Source organism: Channa argus, chromosome 7, assembly GCF_033026475.1.
Source record: "Channa argus isolate prfri chromosome 7, Channa argus male v1.0, whole genome shotgun sequence".
In the NCBI taxonomy this organism is placed as follows: domain Eukaryota; kingdom Metazoa; phylum Chordata; class Actinopteri; order Anabantiformes; family Channidae; genus Channa; species Channa argus.
In genome coordinates this window covers 12,148,691-12,168,276 of record NC_090203.1, presented here as the reverse complement: position 1 = coordinate 12,168,276, position 19,586 = coordinate 12,148,691, and the positions used below count along the sequence as shown (strand labels likewise).

Here is a 19,586-nt window from a genome sequence, read left to right as displayed (position 1 = left end):
AAAAGCACACACATACACAAAGACTTTTGGTCATCCAGTCATGCTAGACAACTTTCATGTGCAGAGTGTATTTTTTTTATATCTTAGTTTGGTTTGCAAAGACTCCAGCTAAACACACTTTTTACATGTAATTTTACTCTGTACTGATGAAGAGCTAAATTGCAATTTTCTGTTTAGTTTTTTTTCTTCACTTTTTGCTTCTTGACCAGCAAGGGACACTAAGACCCAAACTCCCTTGCCCCACCACATCTTCCTGGGACCTTGATCCTGATGTCTCTTATCTTGCAGCTGGATAATCCTCTCAGTAAACTCCAGTTCACAGCTTCTAAAGGAGTTCTTCACTTGTCTGATTTGGCTTTTTATCATGGTGGGAAGGGGTTGTTTAGAGTTCACAATCAGTGTTGCAGGAACACAATTAATGTCTTCATATGTGAACAGCAAACATCATTGTGGATGAGACAAACAAAATACTGAACTCGCAGCATTATATTGATTTAATATATATATATATTAATAAATGCTGTTATTTCATAAAGTATGTGATACTGCATTCCACATTCATCACAATGTTTAGTTTGTCAGCGTTTTAAAACTAAACCAAGTTTTCAACTATTCGAATTGACACTTTGCCAAATTTAGAAACCTAAATCATTTTAACCATCGTGGAGCCAGCTTTTTCTAAATTTTCTGAACAAAGTCATGCACTAGGTTGCTTTTTAGGCAGTTTAATGTAAATAAGCATTTATCAGGAAGGGAGGAAAATTTGCAGTTGAAGGAGGTATTGAATCATGTCTTTCCCAACATTTACTTGAGTTAAGGATATTCTTGGTTCTCTCACGTTTTAATTACTGAGCCTATAACTTCAGTTGGATGTCCAATATAGGTTTTTGTGTTGTTTTCAAACTAATAAAGATTTACTTTTTAATTTGTTTCTCTCCAAACTGAGATTACATGCAAAACAATTAATCCTAAACTTAAAATAAGAATGCGTTCAAGTGTTATGATTTTGGAAAAGGATCATGGAGCATTTGCCAGGATTTGAACGAATCATCTATGAGTCATTTTTCAAAAATCCCTCCACTCCCTCTTTTCCCTCATTTCACCCTTGAAAGCACACAACAACCATAACACGTATTAAAAAAAAGAAAAATCGACAAACGGTTTGTCCTCATGTAGGCGGATAGCAGCTGCCGGCAGCTTGTCTGTCCCTGTCTGTCCCTGTCTGCCTCTGCGTCTCTAAACGTAATTTCCTGGGCGGCCTCTGCTCCGCCAGGACAGTAAAAACCACAGCAGCGGGAGCAGGAGACGCGGAGCTGGACAGAGACGAACATAGTAGAAATGGGTTCGTCTTGGCATTTAGTTTGCTGCAGCACATTCGTCCTGGTTTTACTGAGTTCTGCATCCGGAGGTTGGTATTGTTTCTTCTCCCTTTTGTTCTAGTCATGACAGAAATTGTTGTTTGCTTCTTTGCTGATTGTCAGGCTCCATGTTTGTTCGTAGTAACAATCCTAAGTTTATCCCGCCCGTAAACACACATACTTTCAAAAACCTTCAAAATGTCTCTTTGGATGTCTCCAGCGGGGGAATGTAAGCAAGTCCAATTTCTAAAATAACAATGAAACATTAGCCAAACCTTTAGAAAATTAAACTTTAAAGTCTGTAACATTGCAAGTATGTGTAATTTTACTAATGTGAAAATACAACACAAGCTTTTAGTTAAAGTGAATTTACAATGCAGCAGATTTCTCGTGTAGTTTTGCTACTAATATTTATGTAAACAGTATGAATTTTCTTCCACTCCTCGCTGTCTCCCACTGTGATCTGTAGCTGCATAACGAACCAATATAGTTTTGCAAGACTTTCCCTGGCTTAATTTTTCTTTCTGACCTTTTTGTGCATAATATTCCAGACGAACCCAAGTGTGAGCAGCGCGAGATTACTGACTTTGGACAAGGTATGTCTGTTCACATACTAATGCAGTTTCTCTGCAAGGAGCAGTTGGTATCTCAGCAGATGTTAACAGTTTGGCATTTAGCCAAAGGCCAGTTCTTACTACTAGTGTCTTATATATATATAATATATATATATTGTATATATAATGTATATGTTTTACCTTTTTGTAAAATTGTGTGTGTGTGTGTATATATATATATATATATATATATATATATATATATATATATATATATATATATATATATATATATATATATATATATATATATATATATATATATATATATATATAATAGTGTGTGTGTGTGTGTATAATGTATATGTAATGTATATGTTTACCTATTTGTATAAGATTGTCTAAATATCAATATTTATCTTTCATACACGCAAACACCTGATTCAGCCATTTTGCAGAGACCGCTGGACTTAAAAGATCTCCTCAAGGGTACTGTTTATCTTATAAACTTGATTTGATATTTATCTATCTATCGTTTCCTCTCTCTGTCTGTCTCTCTCCTTCTCTGCCCCGTCCTGTACTGCCTAACAATACTGCTTTTATTCTCTCAGGGGGTTTTATACCCGAAATTACTCCAAGAGGAAGTATGTATTTATTTATTTTCTTCACTTTCTTTTACATTTGTATATAATTTTTCTGCAACACCTTCTACAGTTAAATATTCACAGTATAATTCCCATTCTTTCCTCTAAGGTCAACCAAGTTTTGATCCCAGTTCTTTTAAAGAGCAGTATCCTGTTAAGTTTCCACTTGGCCGACCAACCTCAGACAATCTTGAAGCCATCTGTCTCTATGGAGATCGTCGCCCTCGCTACCCAGACTCGTACTTTCCCAGATCTGGTTTTGGTTCAGAGATGCGAAGAGGCAAAGCTGTTAATGAGGCAGAGTCCTTTTTCAGCACATGCTGTGAAGGGAGACAAACATGGGAGCTGGAAGTGACTTTGTGTTGCACCACCCAGGCAGTAAGTTTTTACAACAGCTCCTACAGCTGATTAAGCAATTTCTTACTCTGTATAAATGTCAAATATGGTATAGATTGTATCCTGTGTATTATTTTGCTGTGTTGATGATTTTTTACTACTACTTTCCACTAGTCCTAACATACACATTGTGCACAGTATAAAATTTCATCCACCCGAACTGTCAAACAGAAAACAAGGTTATGGATGCTTTTAGTCACGTTAAATCAGTCCTGAAGTTGTAATGTAGTAAGCCTAATGTCTCATAGTCTGACACTACAATAAACAATATTATTTCTTTTATATTTTTTTTGTTTTACTCCAGATACTAAAAATGGCATGAAACATTAGTCACATTGCAGAGATAATGGTACTTGCATATTAGAAACAAAGTTGAGGGCCTTGCGCAATTCCAGTTAATAAGAACCTTGTATGCAGCCCAAGCAGACATAACAAACAGGCCTTGGCATGAACATCAGTGGGCAAACAAAAAACCTATCCCAAATTCCTCACTGCATAAAGAATGAAATTAATCTTAATACCTTCCTCTTACCATGTTTGTTTTTATTTTTGGTTAAAGATAATCTACATAATTGTAGTTGGTCTGCTCTCTCAGTATGCAGCAGCAGACATGCAGACTATATGCCAGTATTAAAGGATTTGAATCAAAGACTCTGTCGGTAAGTGATATTTCTGTGTCTTTACAGTGGGAGCTGTCTATCGAATCCTTCTGCAATGAAGAATTTTCAATAAAGACTAGTCATTATTCCTGCTGCCGTCTAAATGGCAGAAACAGGCTAAACTGCTTCCACAACAATGCCCCAAACCCAAACTACGAGCCAACAGAGGAGATCCCAGTGCCACCTCTCCCCTCCACCACAACCGACAAATTTGTGTTTGATCCCAACACTTGCCAGAGGTATGCAGGAGAATAAATAGGTTAGGCCCTGAGAATATGTCCAACAATTCTTCACATTTTTCCTATGGTAAACCAATAAACTTATTCTACTGAGTATTTTCCTATTAACCAAAGTCTAAAATGACTTGTTCATCTGCTGCATAGAGCTCTATTGTTGTCCAAAAAACCTTAAAAACACATAAATAAGTACCATTGCACTAATTGACATGTTCTTTTATTACAAAGAACAATTGACACTCTAGTTTATTCGTCAGTCCCACAGATAGTACAATTTTTTTTTTACATGGAATGGGAAATAGTACGATCATAGACAATTAGACCAAATGATAATCAGCAGTAGCATGCAGGAGAGGGACATGAGACGATTCGTCCCATGCTGTATTGTCATGGAGAATCTTAGGTGTGAGGCAATAGAAATTTGTAGTGTTGTAATTTTGGATACTGTGGTTTTGTGCTGCATGTTGTCACAGTAAATATCTTTGTTAAAACATTGCTCTACATTTACTGTAATATACAGTACTATGCTGTACCAATGTTCTATTTTCCCTGTAATTTTTGCATTTATGTATTACTGGAAAATAAAAATTGTACCTATACATTAATTGCAGTTGCTAGTGCTCCATTGTCCTATTGACAGAACAGCTAAAGGTTTAGTGAAATTTGACTTACATTTTATTTTAACAGGGTTAGCTTGTTCGTTAACATAATGATTTGCTTGTGTAAAACAATGGTTATGGTTAAGGTTTTGGGTGAGGAATGTCCTTTTAGTGTTGTGCTGCAAGAACTGTGTCAAATGTATGTGAAGCTTTGGCAATGTCAGGGATGCTTAAAGAAATAATCCCAAAAAAACAGGGAAAGGGAGTAATTCAAAGACAAACTAAGTAGAAAAGGGTGATGAGGATGAGGTTATATCAAAAAACACATACTGACTTTACAGTCTCATGCTTTACAGGGAAATGAAATCATCTACTTCCCAGAGAATTGTCATCAGCTTTCCTCCTGGACGACCCACTGCTGATACAATTAAATCACTGTGCCACAACCAGATGTTTCGCCCTCTCTATAATGTGAAATGCCTGCTAGACTCAGGATATAAATTGCTTGCACATCAGGCAAAGACCATTAATCACATGGAAAAGGGATTTGAACAGTGTTGCAAAAAGCAGGGTATGCTTGACTGTGCTGATCAGAAGGTAAAGCTCGAAACCCACACACATAAATGTTTGCCTAATTTAGACATTTTTGAAAACTTATCATGGTTTCTCCTTTTGTTTTTAGTGGCGTGAGGAGATAAACAAATTTTGCTTGGGAAAGAAAGGTAGACGAGTGGATGTTCCCTGTTGTTTGGCTGATAGGACAAATGATCGATACAACTGTTTCCAGCAAAACTCTCCAGACCCATATTACAATATGACTTCTGCCAATAGAGAGCTCTCACTCAACAAAATCTGTGATGCTCAAAAAATCATTAAAAAGATGTAAGACACTATTTTCCACATCACTCCTTCGATTTACTTTTCTCCTTTATTCTCTTCTTCCCTTTCTTCTTTTCCTTTTGAAATTTTGAATGATTTCTTAACTCAAAAAAAAAAAAGAATCTGAAATGTTTTTGCTTAACTATTATAATATGATGATGCCACATAGTGTCATCAGTGTTGTCATGGCCCTAAACATGTGTAAACAGTCTGTGAGTAATGTTATGACACATATTAAGGATATGATTGTACTTTTGGTTCCTTGGTAGGTTTCCTCTCCAGAGTTTTATGGACCAATGCTGCCCTCTGTCTGACCAAGATGAGACAGTTTGTTCTGTGCAAAAGGTGAGTGAGTACAAAGTTTATAAATATCAGAAAACATCATTTCATTTTAAATGTAAAGTTTAGCTGCTGATTACCAGTAATTCTGATTTTGTAATGTATATTTCTTGTTTTTCTGTCTTTAGCTTGAGGAAATGTTAGGGTCCATGTGTTCATCAAGGAGAGAGGGGAGGAGTTATCCAGCTGTTCGCCGCTGTTGCTGTGGGCCTGCACAGGAGACTCTACAGTGTATGTCCAAAACTCTCAAAAGTCTCTTTCGCCAGAAGAAGAAAAAGTGCCCAATATCTTAAACCCTTAGCATTTGGCTTCGTACCCTACTGAGCACATTAAGGGAGATGGTAAACCAGCAACAAATATGTTTTCAACCAATGAATAGGAGCAGCTATTACAGCACAAGGCAATTCATAAGGCAATCTGAATAGGGACCAAGCTTCATACGGCCAGTGCTGTGCTCAATCAACATCAGATTATAAACTTTGCTATCTCTTAACCACATTTATAAATAAACACATTTTCATTATTGTTTTTAGAAAAAAACGTATGTGTCTCAATGGTCCACTATTTTTACAGGCGGCTTTTCAGATATTTGATTATGAATGCATTGTCTTTATTATTTTGGAGCTGTAAACTTTGTTCTTTTTTGTCTTTTTAGTTTGTTTTGTGGTTAAAATCATATGTAGCTGAATTCAGTCCTGAAAACGTACTTGCTTGATACTACTTATTACCATGTGACAAACTTGGCAAGGTATTAACTGTTTTGTCAAGTGTATATACATTTGATTTCAACACAAGTACACAAAATATGTGAAAAAGAAAGGAAGTTGAATCTAAAGTTGAAAATTAAAGCATATGTAACTTGTTTAATAAAGGTCAGAATCTTACCTTCTCATAGAGTATTTTATACCATTTTTTTTCTACTAAACATTTGTTATATAATTATCAGTGATTGCAGTTATATATTCTTTAAGAACTTTGAAATGTGATGTTTCTGAAAATACAGTATTTTAGGATACCTTTTCACATCTTGCAATTGGCACCAAATGATAATCAGCCTTTGATTCTAGCTAACAAATAAATCAATGTTACTTGGTTTTCTACTCAAATGTTATTCTTTCATTTAACATCATAAACATGACACAAAGTCATTCTAATATAGGACACGCATTTTGTAACACTTAAATAATGTGTTTTATACATAAAGCAGACAGCATAGTAAATGGAAGAACTTAAAAGGAGACATTAAAACACCACATATAATATAATAAAAATAAAGGTAATAAGGATTAATTGTAACTAAAAAATAAAAAAAGAAAGAAAATGAAAAAGAACAGGGGTGTAAAACTGGATCTAAATATAATATAAAGTCATTTGCAGTTCATATTCAAACAAGTGTCTCATGCATTTTGTAGCTATTCAATATCTTCTAAGTATTTCAGCATTCCAGAGAGTATGAGAACAAAATATCAACAATCGTAATTTGTAACATATATTTTAGAGTTTTTTCTGTCAGGTGGTGTTAACCATGTGTTAACAGCACTGCTCTCTGATATTATAAATAACACCGAAGAAACTCCATAAATATTATAAGCTATTATAAAATTCAATGCTGGTCATCATCGACAGGTGTCATGGGAAAACAGTGCTTCGAAGCCTGCTGAGACCGGTGCACATGCCCTCGCAAACCCAACAGGCGGCGTTAATGCCGTGGCCCTTCATTGTGCGTTTGTTATTACAGGAACAGTGAGAAAGTTCTCCTGCAGTCCAGCGGGGGCGCTGTGGTGCTGCTGCGACATGAGCAACCACTGTAGACGCTGTTTGTGATGTGAACAGTCAAATCATAATGGCGACTGCTGGAACAGCAGACTCGGGTTCTACTGCCCCGACAGGTAATCAGTTTGTTGACCCTTCGCTTTTGTTGTCCTGGAGCAAATATACAAACTGATCTGTGTAACATTTTGTAGCGATGAAAGTGATGTGATGTGGCTATGGCTTTATCATGCCCCGGTTAGCCTATTAGCTATCCAATTAGCGTCGAGGCTTTCAACCTAACAAATAAACCCAGCAGCGGCTAATGCTAGCATATCTAGCTGCTTTGATAATTAACCTTAATTTTAGTTGTTATTGTTAATGGCACAAAACGTTAGGGACAGTCTACCACAATATGTATTCAAATGTGTAATATATGTGTATTTTTGAATGTATATGTAACCACGAAAAGAAATTTCGTGGGACCACGTTGGCCAAAGTGTCATCAAACCGTTAATTTCAATAACGGTTTTTTATGCTAATGAGTTAGCTAGCTATATGCAGAGCTAAAATGGTTTAGGCTTTTGTTTTTGAACGCATGAATGAGACGTGTTCTTTCCTTGCTTCAAGTGGGTTTATCCTTCCATAAGACCTTTACAGTAGCCCAACCGTTACCTTTCCTTTTTCCTTGCTTTCTATAGCGTTACCATTCCATCTCCTCTTGTTCTGTCGCTTTAGGTTTGTGGTAAAGTTAGCAAGCGAATTTACTCTACATGTAATACTCTAAACAACAGCCTTCCGCCAGTTAGCGTAGGAGAGGTGCTATCAAATCAAATAACTGACTTTATTAGTTTCCTATAATATTTTACTTAATGACACGATTATCATGCACAGCTGCAGATTGAACAGACGTCATTTATTCTGCTCTCTCTGCTCAGCTAGTCAAAGCTTTGTCTAGGAACCTTCATTTGAGATTGTTGCATATGTATTGCTCATTATCTCCTCTTTATCTGTTCTCATTGGCAGGTGGTTGGTAGTTAAATGCTGTCAGACATTTAAAACAATGTTGTTTTAAATGATAGCATTAGCACAAATTAGGGAGCTGTTGCAGCTTGCTGATCTATTTAGTTGTTCTTCACTTGTGCATATGTTCCCTATGTAGAGAGAAGTTGCTCTTCTCACAAAAGCTACCCGGTTTAAATTAGGGATTTAAAAACAGAGTACAGTCCTGTGGCTTCCAGATGGCTAAGAGCCTGAGACTATACAAATACAAATTCTGTTTAACCATCACAGACACTTGAATGACAGTAATGTCTGTTCTGTATTAGTCTTTATTGGCCTTGTTTCCTAATTTAACCAAAAACCAATATAATTATACACTCTACGTAGGCAGATCATGATATTAACAAAACACCAATGTCCTATATTATTGCCTTGCAAACTGGGCTTGCAGGGAGTTGTTTAGGGCACAGATGGTTTTCCTATTGTCACAAGGCCCTACACTGACATGCTTAATTCATCTGGTAATTATTAGTTTAATTCCTACCCTAAATAAAATGACAAAATAATACCAAATGCATTCCATCCATCCATATACTTCAGATATCCACAAACAGTTAACTATAATGTATAATAACAGAAAAGCAGAAGATCTTTAATGAAGAATGTTAGGACCAGAAGAGTTTGTTGCTTGAAAATTATCACTCAGTTACCAAAATAGTTTTGAATATTTTTGTGATTTAGTCACGTAATTGGCTTCCATGCTGAAGGAAACATATTTTCTTGGACATACTGTATATACAATCATGCTTTAAATTTGTTCAGTATTTCTCATTTACTTGGTTTAGCCATTTAAGCTGACGATATCCTGCTCTACAGATATTAGGACTTGGTTTTGGAGGAGAGCATTACAGCGAGGTATCTGCATGGGTGTGCGTGAGTGTTTCTGCGTGTGTGAGCAGAAACTGCATGAGTAGTGATGATAGTGTGTTGTTTTACATAATGAGAGGAATGTGGGCACAACGATGTTCTCTGCTCCTGGTGGATTGCAGTGTATCCCTGTTAACTAAGAAGAGATGCATGGATGGAATTTGTGATTTTGGTATATTAACTCTCCCACCTTTCATTATATTAAATCTTCTGTGTGTAGATGTGGCACACAGAATTGTTACTACAAATAAATTGTCTTTTTAACATTTTTTTAGTATCTATGCTGACCTTTGACACTGCAACATTGAAGTAGATGTTGCCATTGGTTACAGGCTTACAGTGTGGGTGAGATAGTAGGTTTTAACAGCAAGTTTATGTAAAGACAGAGGTAATTGTGTTGATTTTGTTTCTTTTTATTTTTCTGTTTATTTTTCTGACCTATGTGTCCTTATGATTGGTTATCCGGCCAATAAATGCTACACATTTACATTTAGTCATTTAGCAGACGCTTTTATTCAAAGCGACTTACAAGTGAGGTACAAGGCAAACAAGAATCTAAGTCAAGGAGAAAACATCAAAGCAAAGTCCTATCAGAAAAGTGTTCTACTTTCACGATATGAAAGTACATCTTAACATATTTAAGTCTTTTTTTGGTGGTGGTGTTGCAAGCATTATGTGTTCATAATGTTAGCATATTGAACATAGTAAAAATGATCAAAGTAAAGTTACTGTGAAACACAAAGTAGGCTGTTAAAGAAAAAAATAGAAATGGTACAATTTTTTTGAAAGGAGTTGTAGACATCCTCAGGGACCAGATAAATCTGGGGCAGCTAGCTCAGGGGAGAGGTAGTTCCAGTTCAGAGAAAGCTGTTGGTATTGGAGTAATGTTTAGCAACTAACTACATATAGTTCTTCTCTCATCAGTGGTGCTATATTTATTAGCCAGTGCTAGAAATAGCACTGATAATTAACCAGCAGAGAGTTTCTCAAACATTGATTAGCATATTCTTCCACTTAAAGTTTGCAATGTTACAAATTACTAATTAACTTGCTTTTTGTATTTAGGAACCAGCAGCATTCGGAAAATGACCCCTTCAGAGGTAAGGACAATAGAAATTGTCTCACTGAACCGACAAAATCTATATTAAGCACGGCCGTAAGTAATGCATATCTAGTCAACTCTGAGGATTAAACGAGAACAGTTTTAGAGAGTTTATGCTCTCATTAATTCAAGCAGGACATCAAAAGCTTTTTTCATGTTCTTGTATACGCTCTGTGATAACATTATAAATGCCCTAAAAAGTTTTTGTATTGTCGAAAAGGGTATATTTTCAGTACCCGTGGAAATAACTATAATGCCACAATGATGTTACTACAACTTCTATATCAAGCTAATGATTGCTTATATTAGAAGTAATTTAAAAATAGCCTAAAACTTATACACTGCCAACTTCTTCTTCTGTGCTCACAAGTATGAGGCCTTATTTAAGTGTTTTTTCTATTTGGCCCTTCTCCTCAGATGCCCGGGTCTTCGGGCACAACTCAGACTATGAAGAAGACCATTGGACACCGTGGTGTTGAGACCACAACAGGAGAGACTACCTATAAAAAGGTTAGAATGGTGCAGTGGGCAGTAACACTGGTTTGTTGACAGCAGCATTGAAAAGTGGAGAAGGACCAGTGTACACAGCCACCCGCTTTCTAATTTTAGTTTGGGAATTATTTTCACTAGATGCCCAAAAATAGTAAGTGAAACAGCAGAAGTCACAGGGATGAAATGCTGTTTGTTGTACTGCTGACTCTGCCTGTTCCTCTCTGACTTGTTTAGACCACGTCATCTGCATTAAAAGGTGCAATCCAATTGGGTATTGCTCACACAGTTGGTAGCTTAAGCCAAAAAGCGGAGAGGGATGTTCTCATGCAGGATTTTGTAGTGGTTGAAAGCATCTTCTTCCCCGGGTGGGTATCAAAAGTCATATTTGAATGATTATAGTAAAACAAGAAATATTATGTTGTGTAGTTTCATTGTCTTTTTGTTTCTCTCTCATTTTCAGCGAGGGCAGTAACCTGACTCCTGCTCATCACTACAGTGACTTTCGTTTTAAGACTTACGCTCCTATTGCTTTTCGCTACTTCAGAGAACTCTTTGGCATTCGGCCAGATGACTACCTGGTCAGTACTCATGCCATCTTCTTTAGTTGCTGTTACCATATTTGTAGTGTGGTTGTTTTGTTTTTTTTGTTTTGTTTTTTTTGTCCTTTCGGCTTATCCCGTGACTTCAGGGTCGCAACAGCGGATCAATGTCCGCATGTTCATTTGGCACATTTTTTTTTTTTTTTTTTTTACGCTGGATGCTCTTCCTGACCCAACCCTCCCCAATTTCTACTGGGCTTGAACCGGCACTGCACAGCTGGGGAGGGGAATGGGCTGTTAGGGATTCAGTGTCTTGCCCAGAGACCTCGACATATAGCCAGGCCCGGGGATCGAACCACTGACCCTGTGGTCTTTAAAACAGTGTAATTCAGTGGTTTTGCCTTTTTTACAAGCCTGTTTTGAGTGCTAACAGTGGCTTCCAGTTTTACCTTATATTTCTGGTTGGCTTCTACTGTGAGTACTTTGACTTTTTTGCTTTGTACCAATTTTAAATAGCTATAATTGCATTGAACTCTGTTACCTTGTCTAGAGCAGCTGTAAGTAATCACTTATTAAGTGCTCTTATCTCAAAACAAAACAAAAAAACAATCTTGTGAGTTTTCCAATAGTTTACTTGAGCACCTTTCACAGAAAGCTCTTGCAAGATCCTCACATGACCCCCGATTTTAAAACCCCTGATTGGGGTAACTTAGTTATTAGTTGTGACGGCATATGTTCTCTATATTGAATGGATATTAATGCAATGTCCTCTTCCCCCTGAAGTATTCTTTGTGTAACGAGCCACTGATAGAGCTGTCTAACTCTGGAGCCAGTGGGTCCCTCTTCTATGTCTCCAGTGATGATGAATTCATCATTAAAACTGTTCAACACAAAGAGGCTGAATTCCTTCAGAAACTCCTACCTGGATACTTCATGGTGAGACTGGATGGAGTAAACAAGTGGGAGTGTGTTTCATATGAGTGATGATATTTTGTAGTAACTATAATTATGCTAAGACAAGGACTCTTAAATGAAAGTTTTAAAGATCAAATATCTAATTTATTTTTCATATTTCTACTTTCCTCCAGAATATTAATCAAAACAAGCGCACCTTGCTGCCCAAGTTCTACGGACTATATTGCGTTCAGGCCGGAGGCAAGAACATCCGTATTGTAGTGATGAACAATCTTCTGCCTCGGATCATCCCCATGCACCTTAAATATGACCTGAAGGGCTCCACCTATAAGAGACGTGCATCCCCTAAAGAAAGAGAAAAGGCTGTGCCCACTTACAAAGACTTAGACTTTATCCAGGACTTGCCTGATGGTGTGATGCTGGAATCAGACAACTACAATGCCCTATGCAAGACTATACAGAGAGATTGCTTGGTGAGTTACACATATGTGTTTCATTGTCTGATTGGTTTTTGCAGTTTGTTTTTTCATTCACCATGGTTTCAAGCCTCTCAGCACACATGAAATCACAAGACACCTTTGAACTCTTCTTCTTTTCCTTTAGGCTGTTCCCTTTCAGGGGTCACATTAGCAAATCATCTGCCTCCCATCTAACCCTATCCTTTTCCACTTTCATCTTTCCCAATGACGCACCGAGGACCCTACTACCTGTCTCCCTAATCACATTAGCTGTAGTGGTCCAGTCATCTGGAAGCCCCTCCTGACCACCCAGAGCCTGTCTCAGCTCCTCCCTGAAAACTACATAACATTCTTCCTTTTTCAACTTCCACCACTTCACCTTCTGCTCTGCCTAAGTCCTCTTCATCTTCCTCACCACAATTCATTTTACACACCACCATCCTGGCTACACTCTCCCCTAAAAATTCTTTACAGTCACTAATCTCTTTTAGATTACAACGTCGACACAAGATGTAGTCCACCTGAGCACCTCTACCTCCACTCTTATGTCACACCCTATGTTCCTGCCTCTTTTGGATAAACGCCATCTGTCCTTCAGTGTTCCTGCCCTGAAGACCAAAACTGCCTGCCACTTTCTTCTTTGTTCCTTTCACCAACATGTACATTAAAATCTGCACCAATCACCATTTTTACACATCTAAGGAAGCTCTCCATAACTTCATCTAACTCACTCCAGAATTTCTCCTTCTATTCTATTCTGGGAATAGACTGTTTGTGATGGCTTTGATAATTTCAGTTAACACAGGATTTCAGTGTGTTTTGAAATAATTTTTATCAGTCTGTCAGGAAAGCTGAACAATTCAGAGGAGAGGGTCTCCATATCATCTATTTGGTGACCAAAATAACACCAAACAATATTGTTGATCTTTGTTTCATTTCTGTACCCTAATTTTAAGATTCATTGACAACAATGCAGGTCTAAACCAGCATGATGTATAGATCAGGCATAACATTATGACAACTCAGTTTAAAATAATTAGCTGGCCAAAACATTAGAACCACCTCCTCTTATGATGCACTCCCGTATGACTCCGTTATCCACTTTGACCTCAATAATTACCCATAGTAAAATTTTCACCTTTCTCACAGTTTCAACCTAACAACTGAGAAATTATAACCTTGTAAAAGTAAAATTCATGGCAGAGCCACTTTATTGGATTCCATTAACTTGCACAGGTGATCAGAATGTTATTCCTGATTGGTATATATGGAATTGGAACTATCAAATTAAGGTTACCCCATGACAAATCCAAATTGAATCGTGTCCCTCATATAGAGTTGTATTGCCTCCCATTATATTGATGTGTTGTTTTAACTTCAAATGAAAAACTAAACTTCTAGTTTCATGCAGTTTTATCAGTGAGAAGGTCAACTCCTTCTTTTTGTATGTTTTATGTAGCTTTTGCAGAGTTTCAAGATTATGGATTACAGTCTTCTAATGGGCATCCACAACATGGTCCAGGCCAGTCGAGAGCGAGAGCGCGCTGGGGGCCCTTCGGGGGACATTGGGGGGTCAGAGGGAGCTGTGACTCCAGATCAGCGCCGGCCTCAGGCCCAGAAAAGTCTGTACTGTACAGCTATGGAGTCTATCCAGGGCGAAGCTCGAGGAAAGGAAGCTTTGGATTCAGAAGACCAGTGAGTGATAATGTTAAGTTGTGCACAAGCAAAGTAAATTTAATCTGTGATAGGGATTTGGCAATTAAATGATCTGTTTTTTTCCTTCCAGCATGGGGGGTATTCCAGCTCGTAGTAGCAAAGGAGAGAGGTTGCTGATCTACATAGGCATCATTGATATTCTCCAGTCCTACAGGTCTAAAGAATGGCCAAATGAGTTCTTCATGCTTAATTCGTGAACACATATCCATTTATATAAATGGCTGAATATTATTTTCTATTTCCCATTATTAAGGTTCATTAAAAAATTGGAGCACTCATGGAAGGCCTTGGTCCATGATGGGGTAAGAAGAGACTAAGAAAAAGAAAAGATCAGTAAGCAGTGAAAGTGGTCAAAATGGTTCAGAGTAGGATGATTTAGTGGACTTAAAATAACATTATTAACAAACAATATTAAGAAAATGTTTAGCGCTAGGTATTGAACTTTGATACTTTTTTTGTGTTGAACTAACTGCTTTGATCCTGTTGAGTATTGAAAAATGCCTTGTCCGTATTACCAAAATGTAATACTTGAGCAGGGCTTGATAGTTGGAGCGTTTCACATATGCAACTAAAACAGATTGTGAGCGTAAACAAATTGTTTGAGCAGTTGGTGCGACTCCCAAGTGAGAATGCTGACTGAGTCGCAGCATTTTATTGGCACTTGAAGAAAGCTGTGAGTCAGTTTAGCACATCTGAAGATATAGTCATGGTGTTAATGGTGGAGTATTCCCTCTTTCTGTGAGCTCTCTGTGGCCGAGGGTGGAGCTCTATGGTACACACACAGTGACAGGTCACGAAGAGGACAGAAAGAGTCCAGCTGAGACACTCAGGTCAGCAATGGTTAATGTTATGCTTGCCTCCTATCGCCTAATAAGCTCTGGGAGTATAAGTTAATAGAGTATAAAACACTCATTAAACATGCTAAAAACCTGCAGCAAAGCAATAATAGTTTGGTAAACAAGCTTGCTAAGAGCATGGTAAAATGAGAGCTGCTCAGCCTAATTTACCACAGTGTCTCAAACAGATCAACCTCTGGTGGTCTTTCTCTCTCTGATAGAGTGCCCTAAGAGACAAAACCTCCCCCAGTCCAAACAACTTAACTTTAAGATACTATGTTAGGCTAAACCTTATTGTACTTACAGCTCTCATTTTACTGTATTTATAGTGATCAGCAAATAAGCTTACCATGTTAACATATAGCGACAGATACCACACGGTAAGCTGAATTTGCTTGTTCATTCTTTTAATGGATCTTTAAAAAAATTTTTTATACATCTAATATTATCTCTTAATATTTGATTGACTCTGAGAGCTTATTTGCATGAGCATAGATGTTGTGTGGTTGGCCTCAGCACAGCTGCATGTCTCTTCCTGCAGCTCAACACTTATTCACCGCTTTGTGTGGGGATCAGCTTCACCCTTTGCCACACAGATGCAGAGATGAAAAACTGCATCATTAAAACTATAAATTTGTTTTCAGCTGAGAATCAGTTAGCATTCCTACTTGGAGTCACACCTGCACACCCAAACATTTTTTTACATTCACATATTCAAACTTTTAGTCGCACATGTGACACATTCACACTAAAGAGCCCTGTTCAGGTATGAAACTTTGGTATCGAATGAAGCATTTGTTAGTACATGATCGGCAGTTTGGTTGGTGTCTCAAAATAAAATTATCAAAGTTTGATATCCAGCAGAGAGTTTTAAAGAGTAAAAATTATAATTACAACAAAAATGCCAACCAGACTCAACAGCTTCCTTGACTGACATGTAAAATCTTCTTGAAATTAATCGCTGAGTAAAGTTTAAAAAGAATGTTTAAGAAAGAAAAAGGCTTGTTGCACAATGGAATTTTCTTTTTTAATTGATTTTGTTAAATTAATACTGAAACAAATATGAACATGCTATTTTTTAGGACACTGTTTCAGTTCACAGACCTGGATTCTATGCAGACCGTTTCCAGCAATTCATGTGTAGCACGGTGTTCAGGAAAATTCCATGTGAGTATGCCTATCTGTTTTTTATTTTTTAATTAATTTACTTGATAATATCCAGATTCCCTGACAGCATATTAATCCTATTTGCTTAACTTTTCATATCCACTGTCTTCAGTAAAACCATCACCATCTAAAAAAAGCCGTGGTGGAGGTCAGGGAGGGCTTAGGAGGGCCCCCACCCTGGGAGCACCCATCCCTCTCTCCCATGCCACAGGACAATCATCTGCTGACTCCAGACTGCTCTACAACAGCCACTTTAAAAGCACAGAATCAGAGGCTGACGGTGGTAAGAACTGAGGCAAATAAGAAATTGTTCATTGTTTCTAAACCACCACCTCTTAGCTGTGTTTAGCTTGATGACAATGGTGTTAAGCTTTGCAATCATTCAGCTTCTTATTGATTGTTTGTTCCCAGGTGTGCACACAGACAAGCCAGATCTTGTTCCAAGGACATCTCCACTGGTAGACAACCATGCTTACTGTGAGGCTAATCTGTCCACCTCGTCACTAGGCAGTACAGAAGTGGCCTCCACTTCACCACCACTACGGTAAAGACAATAATACATTACCTTTATGCTTTCAATTCACTTTTACACTGTGTTTTAATTTTCTTTGCTTTTAATGTTTACTGTAGGTCTGTAGGAGTGGAAGTGCACAAATCAGCAAACCCAGACCATGACCAGGGTGCTTCTCACAAGTAAAACAAGACAGTGATTGGTCATACAATAACATTCTCGTCATACTGTTACAAGCATGTTTTTTGTTTTTTTTCCCCATTTGGTTTATTCATGAGTCATGTCTCATAATTTGCCTTTTCTTTGTCAGTTTGGGTGCAGAAGGGGCTGCAGATAACTCCAGCAACCTGTCTGGAAATGAAGATGTAGTTTCACTGTCTGACATCGTCCCAGAAACCAACATTTGATTTGTAAGCCTAAAATTTTATTAAACATATCTAGCTGAATATTATTTCCACATTTATTTTAGAATAAGTAGTACCTTTCCTTAAATCTTCCATAATCTTTGCATTTTGTCTTCACAGTAAAGAAAATAACACAATGCCATCTCCAGATGAAACATTTGGGGACAAGTTGAGGTGGGCTGAAGCAAGGAAAAAGAGTAAAAGTCACCATCTGTTCCAGACTGTCTGTTGCACCTCTGTTCTCACACATACAGTATTTACAGAGATTATTGCATGAAGCAGGGAGGCGCAGTCAAGGTTGTGACAATAACAAAAGCAGTGATGGTAGGCTTTAGTTTTTTTCAGCCATTAGCACTGTGTACACAAAGTTGTTTCTGTCTGCCCCAAGACCCCATTTTCTTTTAAATGGCATGACCGAATTGGCATAGTAAGCAAAATAATTGATAGTTTTTTTAAAAAACCAGCAGTCACCAGTGGATGGTGAAGGCAGTCAGATTCTCTATGAAGAGCCAGTCGTCGTGCCTATTTTTTACACCATGAAGAGAAGTGAGTGGGCATAGGCAGCTGTTCAGCAGGAACAGACACACATTTAAGTGCACATGATGCGCATAGCCTGCTTTTAGCCATAGTGAATATTTTCCTGAGTGTTCATGCAGAATGTAAGTGGGTTCACATTTCCATGACTCACTCTCTAGTATTACTGTTTGCGTACACCCATTTCCCCAGTACACCTCTTAGAGTAGGAAGGGGATACTCAGAGTAGTCAGTGGTAATTTTTTAAATTTATACTTGCTGCTGTTTACCCTGAGATCATGTATGCATTGCTTTTTACTGATTGTGAACATACATATTCTAAGTCAGATTTAAAAATGGTAAAGAAAGGGGTTGAACAATATTGATACATTAATATTTCATGTTTTGTTATAAGTTATTCTGCTGGAAGCCACAGTGGTGCTGCAAATGTTAAAGTAGACCTTGCCACGGCTGAATGTACATGTTTTTCTTATACAGAATGTGTCTTTTTAACATGGCAGAACACATTTGTACAACCCTAAAGATCTCCCCTTCTGATGTGACCTTATATGCTGAAGTACAAATGAAAACAAAAAAGCTGCCATCACATGTATTTAAGTTATCAGTTTGGAATTATTTCAATCTACTCTCCATTGTCATGTCTGTGGCTTTACAAGCGTGTCCCTCATCTAACATGGGATTTATAACTGACATTTTTTTTTGCAGGTTAGTGTTGTAGTCACACAGAGAAACATGCTTTTATCACTACAGTTGACATGAAACTGCCGTTTGTCTGGACCAACCAACAGTTGTAAGGTTTAATGAAATTTCATGTTTTAATGCAAACACTAGCACTATCCCTTTTGTTATGTGAATGTTGAGTCACTTTTGTTCATCATCTCAGCAAAACCTTTAACTCTACTGACATAAGACAATAAGTATGTCTGGTTTCTTAGTATTCATTTCTGCTGGTTACAGAAATGACACCCGCCCACATCTACTCTTGGACCAATATTACTAACCATGTGTACATTTTAGTTTTAGTATGTAGGCTTATTGTTTAGTGCACTAAACAAGCTTTAGAGGTTGCTTGGCTGGAACCCTTTACACCACAAAATATCTCTTAAAGAGAAATTTAAATCACTACTAATTATAACATCTTACACCTCGTCACAATAAATTATTGTTCTGATTTGTTGGTCACGTGCAGTCTATGCAGCAGAGGACGGGAAGGAGGAAATGTGAGTTAATAAAAAGAAGAAACATTACACATGTTTATCAATGCACAGTTGAGGATTCAGGACAGAGTCTTGTATTATAAAGCAGGTCGTGGCACCAAAGAAAAGAGTTGGGAGTTCCTGTAAATATTCAGGATTCAGCACAGTTAATATGAAAATTACATTACACATTCTTGGATATGTACATGGACTGGTAATAACACTGGGTTGACCTGTGTTTTAATATTTTTTTCTTAAACTGGACGTCCTAAATAATTTCATGTCTGATGGGCTGTATCTGACATAAATTTAGTCCTTGTAAGGAGTTCTTTTTCCTTATTGAAGAATTTGTTTATTTTGTGTCCTGAGACATT

The 19,586-nt window shown here is 37.5% G+C and overlaps 2 protein-coding genes across 4 annotated transcripts in view; both read left to right on the top strand.

Moving 5' to 3' along the window:
* Nucleotides 1–1,188: 1,188 nt before the first annotated feature.
* On the top strand, nt 1,189–6,764 carry LOC137130230 (extracellular matrix protein 1-like). Its single transcript, XM_067510070.1, has 10 exons — nt 1,189–1,408; nt 1,910–1,954; nt 2,360–2,401; nt 2,524–2,556; nt 2,666–2,934; nt 3,639–3,850; nt 4,803–5,043; nt 5,129–5,328; nt 5,595–5,670; nt 5,793–6,764. Exons 1-10 carry the CDS (start codon nt 1,339–1,341, stop codon nt 5,955–5,957), a joined length of 1,353 nt encoding a protein of 450 aa, XP_067366171.1. The 5' UTR covers nt 1,189–1,338; the 3' UTR covers nt 5,958–6,764.
* A 656-nt stretch (nt 6,765–7,420) lies between these two features.
* The window catches only part of LOC137130229 (phosphatidylinositol 4-phosphate 5-kinase type-1 alpha-like), a 13,118-nt gene continuing 952 nt past the window's right edge, over nt 7,421–19,586 (top strand). Inside the window, exons 1-17 of one of the 3 annotated variants that reach the window (XM_067510067.1) lie at nt 7,483–7,553; nt 9,292–9,330; nt 10,408–10,442; nt 10,862–10,954; nt 11,171–11,301; nt 11,397–11,514; nt 12,259–12,411; nt 12,564–12,863; nt 14,308–14,543; nt 14,635–14,718; nt 14,818–14,866; nt 16,483–16,567; nt 16,680–16,850; nt 16,979–17,111; nt 17,198–17,260; nt 17,389–17,488; nt 17,603–19,586. The exon at nt 17,603–19,586 is cut by the window's right edge and continues 952 nt beyond it. In XM_067510067.1, coding sequence (XP_067366168.1) covers nt 7,508–7,553; nt 9,292–9,330; nt 10,408–10,442; nt 10,862–10,954; nt 11,171–11,301; nt 11,397–11,514; nt 12,259–12,411; nt 12,564–12,863; nt 14,308–14,543; nt 14,635–14,718; nt 14,818–14,866; nt 16,483–16,567; nt 16,680–16,850; nt 16,979–17,111; nt 17,198–17,260; nt 17,389–17,485 — 1,833 coding nt within the window. In that variant the 5' untranslated portion in view covers nt 7,483–7,507 and the 3' untranslated portion in view covers nt 17,486–17,488; nt 17,603–19,586. Of the gene's footprint in view, nt 7,554–9,291; nt 9,331–10,407; nt 10,443–10,861; nt 10,955–11,170; nt 11,302–11,396; nt 11,515–12,258; nt 12,412–12,563; nt 12,864–14,307; nt 14,544–14,634; nt 14,719–14,817; nt 14,867–16,482; nt 16,568–16,679; nt 16,863–16,978; nt 17,114–17,197; nt 17,261–17,388; nt 17,489–17,602 lie in introns of those variants that run through there. The other 2 variants (XM_067510068.1, XM_067510069.1) reach the window with 2 other exon arrangements.